General features: G+C 54.2%; 1 protein-coding gene across 4 annotated transcripts in view; it reads left to right on the top strand.

The window, feature by feature from the left end:
- The window catches only part of Cmklr1 (chemerin chemokine-like receptor 1), a 38,947-nt gene extending 25,626 nt beyond the window's left edge, over nt 1–13,321 (top strand). For 3 of the 4 annotated variants that reach the window (XM_052755034.1, XM_052755033.1, XM_052755035.1), the window contains 2 exons: nt 8,426–8,517; nt 10,021–13,321. In XM_052755034.1, coding sequence (XP_052610994.1) covers nt 10,023–11,144 — 1,122 coding nt within the window. In that variant the 5' untranslated portion in view covers nt 8,426–8,517; nt 10,021–10,022 and the 3' untranslated portion in view covers nt 11,145–13,321. Of the gene's footprint in view, nt 1–2,214; nt 2,244–8,425; nt 8,518–10,020 lie in introns of those variants that run through there. The other variant, XM_052755036.1, reaches the window with a different exon arrangement.
- Nucleotides 13,322–14,559: the final 1,238 nt, after the last annotated feature.

The raw sequence follows: 14,559 nt of genomic DNA, 5'->3' as shown, positions 1-14,559 counted from the left end.
AGTGTGTGACTTAGGGACCTCCTTGTCTGAATGTCACCTGTTCCCATTCCTTGGCTGTTTTCCTGTCGGGGTTGCCCGTCCCGGGGTTCCTTGGCCATTCTAGATAGCCATTCCTCTCTTCTGATCATGCATGGGGGGGTGTGGGGTCCTTCCGTAGTCACGTCTCATTACTGGGAATTTCCCATCCCTAGAAGCAACTTAAGCAATGAAAGGCCTACTTCAGTTTATGGTTTGAGGGGATATAGTCCTTGTCGGCAGGGAAGGCATGGCGTCCTGGCCTCCGCTGGAGGCAGTAGAGGCTTGAGGCAGAACCCGGGCCCATGGAACATCTCAATTCTTGACATGTGACCTGGGAAAGGACCCAAACTCAAAACTGGGAGCCTGGTTGCTACTGGACCATGCTGCTTCTGCAATCTTGTACAGAGTTGCAAAAGCATCACGCATCAGGCCACGGGAGGGCAGCCACATGGGCGGCAGCCGCCGGCGTCTCTAAAGCCTCAGTTTGCTCGTCTTTAAAATGGGCAGTGGGTACCACACTCACCGCAGAGCAGCATGGGGATGGAGTGGTACAGCTAACGGGCTGGACATGCATGTAGAAAGCGTGCAACAGATTTTGGTGCCATAAAAGGATGGGGCACATTTACTAAGTACCCACTGTGTGCCTGGCCAGAACAGGGCTGCTGGGGAAGGAGCCTGCATTAGGCAGTGGACTTATGTCGAGTGGGGGCTCCGGGTGTGAGCAGTAATGGGATATGGTCAGCAATAGGAAAGGCCCGGGGATTGGAGACAGTGACATGGAAGAGATAAGGAGGTAGGAAACCTGGGGATCCTCACTGTGGTAAGAGCAACCCTCCATCAACAAGAGCAAAGGGTTTCACACTGCAAAGTGATCAGAATGTTCCATGAAGCCCTCCAGCACCTCTGTCTGAAACTGGGGATGGTGCAATCGTGCTGGGGGCCTCAGGACTGGGAGGGCTGCAAAGTGCTGTGTGCAGCGTCACTCTGAGCTTTTCTTAAGCTGGGCGGGCCCTGGGCCAATGGACACCATTCGTTAGTCATTGTAGTTTCATTTACAAGGGCTTTTTTGATTGAACAGGTCACAGTCCATCATTGACAGACGTCAGGGCAGGGACTCCAGTGGACTCTTAAAAGAAGAAACCACGGAGGACACTGCTCATTTGCTCGCTCACAGTCTCGTTCTCAGCTGGCTGGCTTTCTTATATGGCCCAGGACCGCCTGCCAAGGGAATGGTGCTACCCACGGTGGGCTGGACCTTCTTGTATCAATTAACCATTAAGACAACCCCCCCCCCCATCCCTCCAGATGTGTCCTCGATCTGTCTGACCTGGGCAATCTCCCTCGAGAGACTCCCTTCTCAGGTGGCTATGTTGCGAGGTGTCAAGATCACAGTCCAAGCCTAAGTAGGACTTCACACCAGCCCTCACACCAGCCCCTCTCACCCCCAGGCTGAACCTCAGATCGGCAGCAGGCACTAACAGGATTGAGCAGTAGGACATGAGAGTTCCGTGGCCGGTGGTTGCGAGGCCAGCATCATGCTAGACTGTGGTATCAACCTGTTATTACTACATTTCCATCGTCCAGATCAACCTCAAGAGCCTCGAAGGCGCGTGTTCGTTCACCAGATTGTCCACTTGGCCATGCATTCACGAGATGATGCTGTGGTTCCCACACCAGCGCTGTGTGTGAGGCACCCCGGGGGAAACGGGAGAAAGCTGCATGCGGTGTCTTTGGACTGTGAGCCTGTAACTGCCTTAAACAGGCATATGTAAAGGGGGAAGGCAGACGTGGTGCTAGGACTTGCTCGGTCCCAGAACCCAGGGCTGTGGTGTAGAGTCCACAGCCCCGAGGTCACTACTCTGAGAGGACGCTCCTGTGCATCCTCGACATGTTTTGCTTGATCTCGTTAGGAAGGCAAGCTAGAACAGAGCAGAAGGAGCAACGGTTGGTGTCCCAGTTTGCTCTCCCTGACCTGAGGGGGCAAAGCAGAACCCGACCCCACTGTCCTCGGGGAACCAGCCACCCGCACGTTTCTATCAGGCAGCCAATAGTCTTCCTCTACTGGATGATGGGGCCCTGCCCACGTGAGCCGGCTACGGTGGGAGCAGGCGTGGAGTCCTGGTGCTTATCTCCTAAGGCTGAGAAAACAATAGAAAACTGTTTCTTTGCAGCTGTGTGGGGGGTGGCGGGGGGTGGCGGGCAGAAGCCTGGATCCAAGGGGTCAGGTAGGATCACCCAGGGAGGTTCCTCCAGTTCCTCTGGTGGCTCCAGGTGGCCATCTTGGCTTCATCGTCATGTGACCTCATTTTCTAATGTCAAAATTTCTCTGTCATTTCCTCTCTCTGCCTTCCTCTCTCTCTCTCTTCTCTCTTCCTCTCTCTCTGTAGCTCTGGCTGGTTTGGAATTCACAATGCTCCTGCCTCCTTTCTGAGTGTGAGAATCACAGGCCTATGCCACCATACTCCCCCCCCCCCTTTTTTTCCCCCCTGTCACTTCGTTTAGGACCAATTCTAAGCAGGACAGTCTTTACTACAGTTACTTTTACAAACACCTTTCTCCCCCAAGTAGCTCCACACTCACAGACTCCAGTGGTCACACCTCTCCAAGAGAGTGGGAATCATTCCAGCCCCTGCTGTAGAGGGTAGAGGCCACCAAGGGAAGCTCCCCCTGTAAGAACGCTTGCACCTGGTTTTCAAGGATGACTTTGAACTTAGAGAGGGAAATGCCATTTTGCATCCTGGGGCCTTCTGCCTGCACTGACACTGCTCCAGAGCTGGCCTCCTGGGGCCTTGCCTGGGCTTTTCTGGGTTTCCTCCGTTAGGCTCACTGGGACTGGGATGAGTTAGGGGGACCTTGGTCAGATGCATGCAGGGCATCTGGGGCCCCGGAGATGTCCACAGACTGCTGCTCTATCCCCTCTGTAGCAGCCCTTTAGCCTTAGAGGGTTCAGGTTCTGATAAGTTCCAGCAGGGGTAGGTGCTGCCATCTTGCCATCTCCCAGACCGTACCACTAAGGCCCAGGGAGGGAATTGATTTCAGAGACCTCTGCTGGCACCTCCTCCTTGTGTCTGCATCTCTTCCTAGGGATCCACAGGATTGTCCTAGGGATCCACAGGATTGTCCCAGGGAAAGGACAAGACGGGCTTTGTGGACCAGGCCGCTCTAGGCTCCTGGGTCAAATGTGTAGGAGCTCAGAGTCTCAGGCAGCCTGGAGCAGGCAGGATAATTCTCCTGTCCCTGGGCTCTGGGGGGAGCTGAGGACAGGAGAGGCAGGCCGACATGCTGGCTTCATCTGTGACCCTGTGTGTTCCTGACCTCGGCCAGATGGTTCTGGAAATCGGGGAGGGTGAGCTCCTTGGCTAGGAGGTGCAGGGCTTAGAAAAGTGGGACAAGAGGAAATGTCTTAGTCACTGTTCTATCGCTGCCGTGAGACTCCATGACCACGGCAACTCTTATAAAAATAGACATTTAATTGGACACTTGCTTACAGTTTCAGAGGTTTAGCCCATTAATATCACGGCAGTGAGCAAGGCAGCATGTGGGCAGACGATGGAGCCGTAGCTAAGAGCCGCATCCTGATCCCTAGGCAGAGAGACTCTGGGCTTGGCATGGGCATTTGGAACCCCAAAGCCCCTCCTCCCCCATGGCAACAACAAGACCACACCTCCTAATCCTTTTAACCTTTTCAAGAAGTGCCACTCCTTGGTGACTAAACAATCAAACATGAGCCTATGGGGGCCATTCTTATTCAAACCACTAGAGGGAGGGTGTCTTGTTAGAGGGGAGGGCACCCTGGGGCATCAGGAAGGGTGTGGGCAGACTCAAAATAATGTGTCCTGTGTTCTAGAAGCCAGGGTGGAGATTGAGTGATGGGCATGAAGCAGTCTGGGCTGAGCACGATGTTAGCTTGCACTCCCTCACCTTCATAGTGGGGTGACAGTGGCAGTGCCCCTGGGGATGGCAGAGGCCTTCCAGCAGGAAGTTGTAGGTGCTTAGCCCAATGTCTGGGTGACTGTCTCCACTCAGCTGTTGTTCATCTCAAGGAACTGAATCGGTACGGAGTAGGGTTAGATGATGCACGAGGGCCGGCTGAGGCAAGTGAGGACAGCTGCAGACCCACAGAGTTAACAGAGTTACCGCGGGAATCTGCAGACATGACCTCCAGCTTCCTTGTGGCCGTATGAAAAAGGGGAGATGGGATCATTACAGATCACGGGTTATCAAGACAGAGGAAGTAACACTTCTTCAAGGAAAGCCATGTTATTCTCCTCGAGGGTGTTTCTCAGTGGGTGCCTGAGGAGAGCAGTATCACTGGACAGGAATCATACAGCTTTTCGGGATCATTTTTGCAAGATTGTTGCTTGCAGGGACCTTACGGGGACAAGGAAGGAGGGGAGGAGGCTTAGAGAAGGCGGAAAGGTCAGGGGGAGGAGCTGAGCTCTCAAGACTCAAGGCTAAAGCTTGGAGGCTAGGAGCAGGTGGGACTGGGGGTTGCCCACTCTTCCCAGGAGTAGAGGTGAGTGGAGCGTTTTCCTTCGAATCCTGGGAGTCAGGCTCTGCTCATACTTCCCAGCTGTGTGGCTACAGGCAAGAGGCTTCACCTCTCTGAATCTGTTTCCTCATTCACAAAGTGAAATTTTCCCTGGGGGGCCATCTGAACATGGCAGAGGTGTGTGCACACCGCCGATGCTCTGGTCTGTGTTAGTCACTTATATAGACATGGGATGCATATAGGGATTACACCTCTTTATTCCGTGAGCTTCCCGGTAGTGGGCGGCATAAGGAATGTGAGTGACAGGGATGCGGTAGCTCTTCGCAGCTGGCAGAGGCCGAATACCCATTGTCTTTCCACACAGTGTTCCCGGAAGTGGGAGGGAGGTGCTCTGTGGCGGAGCTTAGGAACCAGGGGTGGCCAGCCCTGTGCCCATGTCCTGGCCCTGAACCCGAGCAGGAAAGACAGATGGACTGGAACATGCCATTCCTCCGGCCCCTCTGGCTGGCCTTTTCCCATCTGCCTTGACAAAGGCCACCAGAAGGGGCACGAAGGGGCAAGAACACCGTGTGCCAGGCCAGTTCTCAGCATAGCCAGCCCTCCTTTTTGATGGGTTTTCTATCCCTGGATTTGACCAGCCGTAGATGAAAGGTATTTTGGAAAGCCGGATGTGGTAGCATACACCCATAATCCCAAGACTCAGACCAGGAGGATTACCAGTTTGAAGACAGCCTAGCCTACATAACAAGATTCTCTCTCTCTCAAAAACAAAAACAAAAACAAAATATCATAAGCAAAACCAAGAAGGGGGTGGGGGGAGAGAAGCAAAATAGAAAAAGGAAAAGAAAGAAAAAAAAGACAGAAAGGAAACCATTTAGGTTGAAATTGGGTGTGTTCTGAGCATGTGTGGCCTTTTCTTCCCATTTCTTGTCAGAGAACGCTGCGGTCCAAAGGCTCCGCACAGCACGTCCGTGACGTTAGATATTTCCCCAGGAAAAAGCATTTGGCAGAATGCATGTGGTTCTATATACAAATATGCTAATGTAGAAATGGATGTGAGGATTTGCGCATCCAAGAGGCCTGGGGGAGCCGGCTCTAGTTCGCATTGGAGTTAGTCCTTGGGACCTCCAACAGTGTAGGACCCGTCACCCTATTTCCTCCACATCCACTTTGAAGACAAGGCATCTGAGGTGCTGAGATCCTGGACTCCCTCCAGGTCCCCAGGAAGTCCATGCAGCTCAGGTTATGGGGTCTAGAAATATTGGTGGGGGGACAGACAGAGGCTGAGGGTCTTCCTCCACCTCTCCCACTTAGGAGGGTTGGGGGCAAGGAGGTGACGGCTACACCAATGGACGACATCTAATAGGATGAACCACGACAGACCTGGCAGAGGGACATATATGCCTCCGGAGCCATCCCTGATGGCCCTGGCTCAGAGATAAAATGACACAGCCTCTGACCCCAGCTGCTCCCAGCCCAGCCTAAGACCCAGACATGACATCATCTGGGTCATCTTCCTATGGCCAGCGGCGTCTCTGAGTCCCTTGTGCCGGTGACCGGTGACCGAGGCTGCTGGGCGGAGCTCTCTCCTCCTTCCCTCAGCCTTCCCTTCCTCGTTTGTGCATGCTCTTTGCTCCCACTCAGAGGCCCCTGGTCCCAGAAAGCCTATAGCTCCCAGGCTGAACGCCAGCCCCTCTTACTTCTTGGGGCATTTAGGGGTTGCCCTGGCCCAGTGCTACCTCTCCGTCATACCTGTGAGTCCACCGTGGGAAGAGAGACTCGAAGGAAGTTGTTTTCCATCCCCGGTGCCTGGGAGGCCTAGCACAGGGAGAGTGGACACACACACGCGGCAGCAGTGGTGGATGTGGCGTGGTAGTTAAGCCCTGGGTTCTGCAGGCTTCGGATAGCTTTCTCACCCATCTGCTCCCCAGGTCCCACGGTAGCTTCTCCAGGGTTAAAGCGGGAGCCGGCTCACTCAGTGAAGAGCTTGCCTTGCATCACGGGGACTTATGTTCAATCCCAGCACTCTAAGAAAACAGAACAAAGCAAACAAAGGTGTAGCAGTACCAATCTGAAATATCTGTGCGGAGGAGACAGGGGCAGAAGGATGCAAGGGCCTTGCTGGCTGGCCAAATCAGTAGAATCTGTGAACTCCAGATTCAGTGAGAGACCCTGAGTCTGCCCCTCCCCCCCCAAAAGGTGGAGAGTGATTGAGGATGACACTTGATATTTACCTGTGTCCTCTACAAGTGTGCTTACACACACACACACACACACACACACACACACACACACACACACACACAGAGTGGAACTACTGAGTGTTCAGTCTCTCAACACGTAAGAGTTGAAAGTGGCACCTCATCTTGTCATTGACACTGTCTTCCCCAACAATAGCCTCTCTCTTTCCCTCCCTCCCTCCCTCTTCCTCCTGCTTGCCCTCCCCCTCCAGCACTAGGGATGATGAGCCCGCAGGTGCTGGGTGAGTGAGTGTTCGCTCACTGCATCCCTGCCCCGTGTTTATTCTAACCTCTTCATCCCTCGGATAGATAGGCTCCTGTCTACAAAGCGTGGTGGCTCCCAAGCTCACGTCTGGCTCACATCTGGCTCCCTTGGGCTTGGAGCCCCAGCAAAATTTTTCAAGTGACTTTTATTTAACAAAAGCATTTTTTCTGTAATGAGAGGTGAACTCAAGCCCCAGAGGAGCGGCCCTGAACCTGAACACAAGGGAGCTGGCTGGTTGGTAAAGGGGGGCTTTGATTGGCAGTCTTACCGGGGTTAGAGTTTATTTGTCAAGACCAGAGGGCTCTGACAGTGCTGGTCAGAGCCTTCAGTTCAAATCCTGTGCACCGCGGGGCAGTGATGTTTCACCTCTAAGTACTGAGGGCTTTCTGTGTACCCTTGCCAAGCTAATTGCCCCGATGTCCATTGCTCTCGAACGTGCTAACATGGTCTGTGATCTGAATGTCCCTGTTTTGTTGATGGGGAGCCTTGAAGCTCAGACAGAAGTCATATGCCAGAAACGCACAGCTGGGAGGTAGCAAAAGTCAGATTTGAACTCTGCACCCAACCACTGCCTCTGGCACCTCCGAGTTCACAAACTCTCAGGACGCTGCACAGAAACCCAGCTGGGTCGCTGTGGGGCTAATGCAGGACCAGCTGGCGGCCTACCCTAGCAATACTCACAGGCTGCGTGGGTCACTATCCCCACCCAAGGTCACCAGGCCAGGAAGGTCTGTATCCAATTCATGGTGACCACCAGGCCCAGAGAAGGCTTTCTGAACCTCTGTTTTTGTGCTTCTTGGAGGCAGTCTTACCATGTAGCCCAGGCTAGCCTCAAACCCATGATCCTCCTGCTTCAGCCTCCCCAAGCGTCTGCATTATAAACATGAGCCATTTCGTTTTCCACATTTCTAATTTTAAAAATCATTTACTTATTTATTCGGCATGTGTGTGTGCGTGTGGGGGGGGGGCACGAATGTATCCATGTTCATGTATGGAGGTCAAAGGACAACTGTGGGGACTCACTTCTCTTCCACCGTGTGGGTCCTCAGGACTGAACTCCGGTTGTCAGACTTGGCCAGAAGGTGTCTTTACCTGCTGAGCTATCTCACTGGGTTAGTTTCCATACTTTGTAAAGTAACAGCAGCAATGCATGCTGGGAAGACCAGATCATAGGAAGGGGTGTGTCTTCGGTGTCCGGAAGGTTCTGGAGCAGTTCTTCCATCTTCTGTGCCCCCGCTCACTGCCACACCGACAGTGTGACGGTTGTTCTGGGGAGAGCCAGTTGGTTCCAGGTTCAAGGGCTCCGCCCTTCCCAGCAGGGAAACCTTGGCTGAGCGTCTCTCTCTGAGCTGCCATGTCCTCCTTATTGGACTCTGGGTCTACCCGCTGCCTCTTCTTCCCTCCCTACAGGTGTTTCCAGCTGTGCGTAGTGACCAGCTGGCTGGGGCCTCACTCACACTGGAGTTCTGTTCTGCAACAGTGAACCGTGAAGGTCTCCAAAGGTAGGGGGACTAGTGGCCATCAGCAGGGTGGGATCGGGAGAGGGTGCGAGGATGGCTGTCCCCAGGGTTTTGGATGTGTGAGTGGAACCATGGTCACTGCCACAGGCTCCCTTCTTCACGCACGGCACGTGGAGCTGGTGTGATAGTCCATACCCTAGGGTATGAATTGAATGACTAATTGCCTCAGACACAGACTATAGAGGAAGGAAGGGTCCTTAGGAGGCCGGTGAGACTTGGTTTAGGAACCCTGTCTTTTCTGGTGGGGGGGGGTCCTCATTGAGATTTGTATTAGTTACTTTTATATCGCTGTGATAAAACACCATGGCCAAGGCGACTTATAAAAGAAAGCATTTAATTGGGCTCACTGTTTCAGAGGGTCTATAACGGCAGAACGAAGGCATGGCTACAAGGTAGCTGAGTGTTCGCATCTCACAAGCAGGAGACAGAGAGAACAACCTGACCCCAGTGACACACCTCCTCCCAATCCTTCCCAAACAGTTCCACCAAATGGGGACAGAGTATAAGACTATGGGGCCATTCTTATTCAAAACACCACAGGGTTCCTAACCCACTCCACCTCTACAGCTTCAGGTTGTTTGGGGCTGGGTCTCCATCTGGCCTCACATTCATTCCCACTTGGACATGTGGGGTCCAGCTGTTATTGCCTCTATCTATAGGCTAACCCTTATAATAGTGCTGGGCTTGCAGGATGGCTGGAGATATTTGTAAAAGAGATAAAGTAGGCCAGGCGTGGTGGCCCACGCCTTTAATCCCAGCACTCAGGGGGCAGAGACAGGTGGATCTCTGTGAGTTCAAGGCCAGCCTGGTCTACAGACTGAGTTCCAGGTCAATCAGGGCTACATAGTAAGATCCTGTCTCAGAAGAAGAAGATGGGGGAGAAGTAGGGGGAGATGGAGGAGGAGGAGGAGGAGGAGGAGCAGGAAGAGGAGGAAGAAGAGGAGAAGTAGGAGGAGGGGAGGAAGGGGCGTGGTGGGGGGGAAGAGGAATGGGGGAGGAGTGGGATGAGGAGTAGAAGGAGGAGGGGGAGAAGGAGGAGGGGGAGGAGGAGGGGGAGAAGGAGGAGGGGGAGAAGGAGGAGGGGGAGGAGGAGGAGGGGAAGGAGGGAGGAGAAGGGGGAAGAGGAGGGGGAGGAGGAAGGGGGAGGAGGAAGGAGGAGGAGGATGGGAAGGAGGAGGGGGAGGGGGGGTGAGGAGGAGGAGGAGGAGAAGTGAGGCTGGGGAGATGGTTGTCAGTACTAAATGAACTAATGAACTTCACGTTCAGTGAGAGTCGGCCTCCTCTGACATTGCCCCCTGCCCTCCACATGCACCTACCCACACACGAACACAGGTACATGCACATGTGACAGGCAAACGAATACAAGGACGTGAAAGGACAAAGAGGAGATGGCTGAGGAGGAAGCGGCGGTCTCGCTGTTGCCAGGCAACGCCTCGGCACCTGTCCGTCAAGGTCTTTAGCCTGCGACCCTGTCTTCCCTTGCAGAGATGGAGGACTACGGCGCTTACAACGATTCCAGCAGTTACGATGGTGAGTACTCTGACGGCTTTGACACCATTATGGATTTGGAGGAGGTGAACCCGCTGGAGGCCAAGGCGGTGGCCCGCGTCTTCCTGGTGGTGATCTACAGCGTGGTGTGCTTCCTTGGGATCCTAGGCAACGGCCTGGTGATTGTCATTGCCACGCTCAAGATGAAGAAGACAGTGAACACCGTGTGGTTCGTCAACCTGGCAGTGGCTGACTTCCTGTTCAACATCTTCCTGCCGATCCACATCACCTACACTGCCATGGACTACCACTGGGTGTTCGGGAAGGCCATGTGCAAGATCAGCAGCTTTTTGCTCAGCCACAACATGTACACTAGCGTCTTCCTGCTCACGGTCATTAGCTTTGACCGCTGCATCTCTGTGGCGCTTCCTGTCTGGTCCCAGAACCACCGCAGTGTCCGGCTGGCCTACATGACCTGTGTGGCCGTCTGGGTCCTGGCTTTCTTCTTGAGTTCCCCATCTCTTATCTTCCGGGACACGAACCATGTGCACGGGAAAACAACCTGCTTCAACAACTTCAGCTTGTCTGCCCCTGAGTCGTTCCCACACTCCACTCACTCCCGAATGGATCCTGTAGGGTTCAGTAGACACATGGTGGTCACCATCACCCGCTTCCTTTGTGGCTTCCTGGTCCCCGTCTGCATCATCACGGCTTGTTATCTCACCATCGTCTTCAAGCTGCAGCGCAACCGCCTCGCCAAGACCAAGAAGCCCTTCAAGATCATCATCACCATCATCGTCACCTTCTTCCTGTGCTGGTGCCCCTACCACACCCTCTACCTGCTGGAGCTCCACCACACGGCTGTGCCGGCCTCTGTCTTCAGCCTGGGACTGCCCCTGGCCACTGCCATCGCCATCGCCAACAGCTGCATGAATCCCATTCTCTATGTCTTCATGGGGCATGACTTCAAGAAATTCAAAGTGACTCTCTTCTCCCGCTTGGTCAATGCCCTGAGTGAGGACACAGGACCCACCTCTTACCCTAGTCACAGGAGCTTCACCAAGATGTCATCACTGAATGAGAAGCCCTCAGTGAATGAGAAGGAGACCAGCGCACTCTGAGCCTTACTTGGGAATGCCCCCATGGGTGCGGCAGCCCAGGGACACCCAGGGACTTGTCTCCTGAAGTGGGAGATGTGGTGGGAGCCTTTCTGGTATGCTCCGATGCCCAGTACATTTTGTACAAGGTGACTCACGTTTTGAGTGGGATTCCAGAGTGTGGACACTCTTCCAGCGAAGTGGAAGGCAGATCAATCCAAACCTCTGGAGCAGGAGGAGTAGGGGACCGGCTTTGACTGACTCAGAAGAGGGCAGGGTTCTCCAAAGCCAAGGCCTGAACTGTGATCAACATTTAGGCACAAGATTTCCCTATGTGTGCTGCGTGGTCTCTGGTGTGGGTGAGGAAGTCAGAGCAAACCCATTGTACACCTGCTACAGCCACACGACAGTCAGTCAAGCCAGCAAGCCAACCCCCACCCCCACCCCGGCACCCTCCAAGACCTTGACTTTGGATTTAGATGAGCTTGGAAGACCAGGACCTGAGGGACTGCATGGAACACTGCAAGAGCAAGGCGGGCAGGCTGTAGGGGGGGGGTGGTGGTGGTAAAGAAATGGAGGGGAGCAGAAACCCCAAAGGATATGGGCGTAGAATACCTCAGCAGCGTGCCACAGGGAGACGGTGCTCTAGGTTGTGGATGCCTGGGGTTCAGGTGGTGGCAGCCCTTTGCTTCAGCGCTTATACGCACCTGGCATTGTGACCTGAGGCTGGGGTGGGGACTTCTTCACAGAAGTTGTTCATTCCATCCCGGGGTCTCTTCTCTCCTTCCCTAGTCCTCCCAACTCTGTCTGGAAGGTCTTAGAATACACATCCTGGATGGAGGGTGGAGGGTGGAGGGATCGTCTCCCCCATCCATCCCCTTTAAGCTTTCCTGGTCTAGAATGGAATTTTGAGACTCCAGCCTTGGAGCATCTCCCGAAGGCTGTCTCTGGGGGCTCAGAGCTAATCTGATTCCCCCTTGAATCACACTTCCCAGGTGAGGCATCTCTGCCCTGTGGGCAGCCTATGGGCAGGCTTTCCTCCCCAAATCAGACACTTTCTCCTGGCAGGGAAGCCAAGGTGTGAGGAAGGAAAATGACTCACCCAACACCACACACTCCTAGTCAGGGACAAAGACCTGAGCCCGGCTCTGCCTGGCTGACTCCATTTCTTCTCTGAGGATTTGATAGCCTGCTTGATTGGTCATTTCCCAGGCATGTGAAGTGTTTCACATGCATCTTCTCATTTATTCTTCACAGAAACCCCAGAGTTAGGTCCTTATACATATGAGGAATCAGAGGCTCAGAGAGGTGGAGTAACCGGCCCAAGGGGACCCAGTTAGATGCTGGCAGACTGGATTTGAACCTCAGTTTCCTTGGCTCAGAAGAGGATGTAGAGTTAGTGGGTTTGGGGTTTTAGCCATAAATACTGGTTCTTCAGTGGATCTGTGTGAACATCTTGATAGTCTTTCTGAAGCTTTGCATGGCAAACAGGCAAAGAAAATGCGCTTGATTTCCAGTCTCCACCTCCCCCTGGTTCCCGTCACACACGCCCTGAAGTCTGCTGGGCAAGTGTAGGGAGGAGCCTGGCAGCGGAAGCCCTTCTGGGCCCAGTGTCTACTTCAGCTAGTTCTCTTCCAAGCCACTTCTCCGCCAGGGTGTAATACACAGATGCATGTCCTCTGGCCTGGCCAGTTCCTGAACTTTAGGCTGCTTGGACTCACACTTCATCAGAGGACAGGCTGTTCCTCCCTGGTTGGGTCTTGAGATGAGGCAGTTCTGAACTGATCCAAGCTGGAGCCTCGATTGCTTCAGAGGGCCTGAACTTACAGGGACTGTGAGCAGAGAGGGAGGTTCAAAAATAGACTCGTGTTCCCACTGTCCTCCCAGGGCCACGGATGTGCCCTGGTATGGGATGCCATGGTATGGGATTCATCATGTCACAGAGGCCCTTGTCCGTGACTGAGGCCCCCTGGACAGTACCCTTCCGGGACATCAGGGTTGGCCAGGTCAGGCAAGGGCCCAGGAAATCTTGTTGCCATTGGAAAAGCTGACACTTGTCAAAGCCCACCCTCTTCCTCCTGGCTGTCATAACATGCAACATGCAAACACTGCTCACGCAAACACTAAGTGAAACCTTCAGTCTTGTCCTGGAGGCTTCTCACAGCAACAACAACCCCCCTCCCAACCCCCCCCCCCCCCCCCCCCCCGGTCTCCCAGGACCTATGTGTAATCCTTGTAGCTGGCAAACTGTGGTGGCCCCCTGCGTCCAGACGGACAGGGGCAGCACCTTCTCTGGGACTAGGACCCAGCAAAGTGCCTCATTGATGCCTCCTGGGTGGGTGATGGGCTATGGGAACAAGACAAGATGTTTGGGGTGTGGGGGAGGGGAGCAGAGCATGCTGGGGAGGAGAGAGCCCCATGCTTCTCAGCATCCAGATGCCAATGAGCATTCCAATCTGTGCCTGGACCCGGGGTGGGGTGGGGGAGGACACTGTGTCCCTTCGGGTCATGCAGAAAGTGACGTCAGGGCCACACAGCTAGGTAGTAGTGATGTGGGGCGTGCATGGAGGCGGGTGGCGCTTGGAACCAACTCTGCTGCCTAAGACCCCACCTTTGTCAGCCCATGGAAGTAAGATGGGAAGGAAGGAAGGGGAAGAGGGAGAGAGAAGAGGAGGAACAGGAAAGAAGGGGAAAGGAAAATGGAGTAATGCTACCTCAACCCCAGAACCTCCACTTCCGCTGAGCCCCCTCCTTCGTACTAGGCAGGCTCTCTTGGAACACGCCTCTAGCTCATCCCCTGGGGTTCCCTGTTCAGAGAGGGACTTGAGAGGTCTGTGGTTCTGGGGTTCAGACGGAGCTGTCTATTCTGGTGGAGAGAGCCACTGTGAAGTGTGATGCTTGTCACAGAGGGGCTAGGGACACGTCCTTGGGAAGAGACTTGTGTGGCCCTGGGGAGAGCAGGTCGGTGTTGAGATGGTGGGAGGTGCCTGAGTGCTGTAGGCGGAACTGTGGGAACATCAGTGCTGAGGAGGGAGAGCAATGCAGGGGTCTGAGGGACAGACCACAGTGCAGTGAGCAGGAGGTGGACAGAGGACCAGGGCTGGGGAGGCACAGGTGAGGCCCTGACCTGCTCAGACCTTCCTGTGGAATCCCTCCCCTTCCCTGCTCTGGGAAGCACTGGGGAGAGGAAGCCAGGAGGCTCAGCCTCAGCAGGAGCCCCAGAGGTCTCTGGACTGGGAAAGCTGCAGAGAGTGGAGGGCTTGGGAGGTATTTAAAAGCTCTGCGCTTTCTCGGGGGAGTGGTTAGCAGGAAGCCAACCCTGGGCCCATCGGTGCGGCACAGAGGTCCTGCTGCATTCGTCTGTTGATGGAAATTAATTGTAAATATTATTCAAATGTACCTCCCAGTGCACAATTATACTTCTCAGGGGAGTTCTTTG

The sequence above is a fragment of the Peromyscus californicus genome, unplaced genomic scaffold (genome assembly GCF_007827085.1).
Source record: "Peromyscus californicus insignis strain IS unplaced genomic scaffold, ASM782708v3 Scaffold_2__1_contigs__length_46816999, whole genome shotgun sequence".
In the NCBI taxonomy this organism is placed as follows: Eukaryota; Metazoa; Chordata; class Mammalia; order Rodentia; family Cricetidae; genus Peromyscus; species Peromyscus californicus.
The sequence above is the reverse complement of the archived record's forward strand: the minus strand, read 5'-3'. Positions and strand labels throughout refer to the sequence as shown.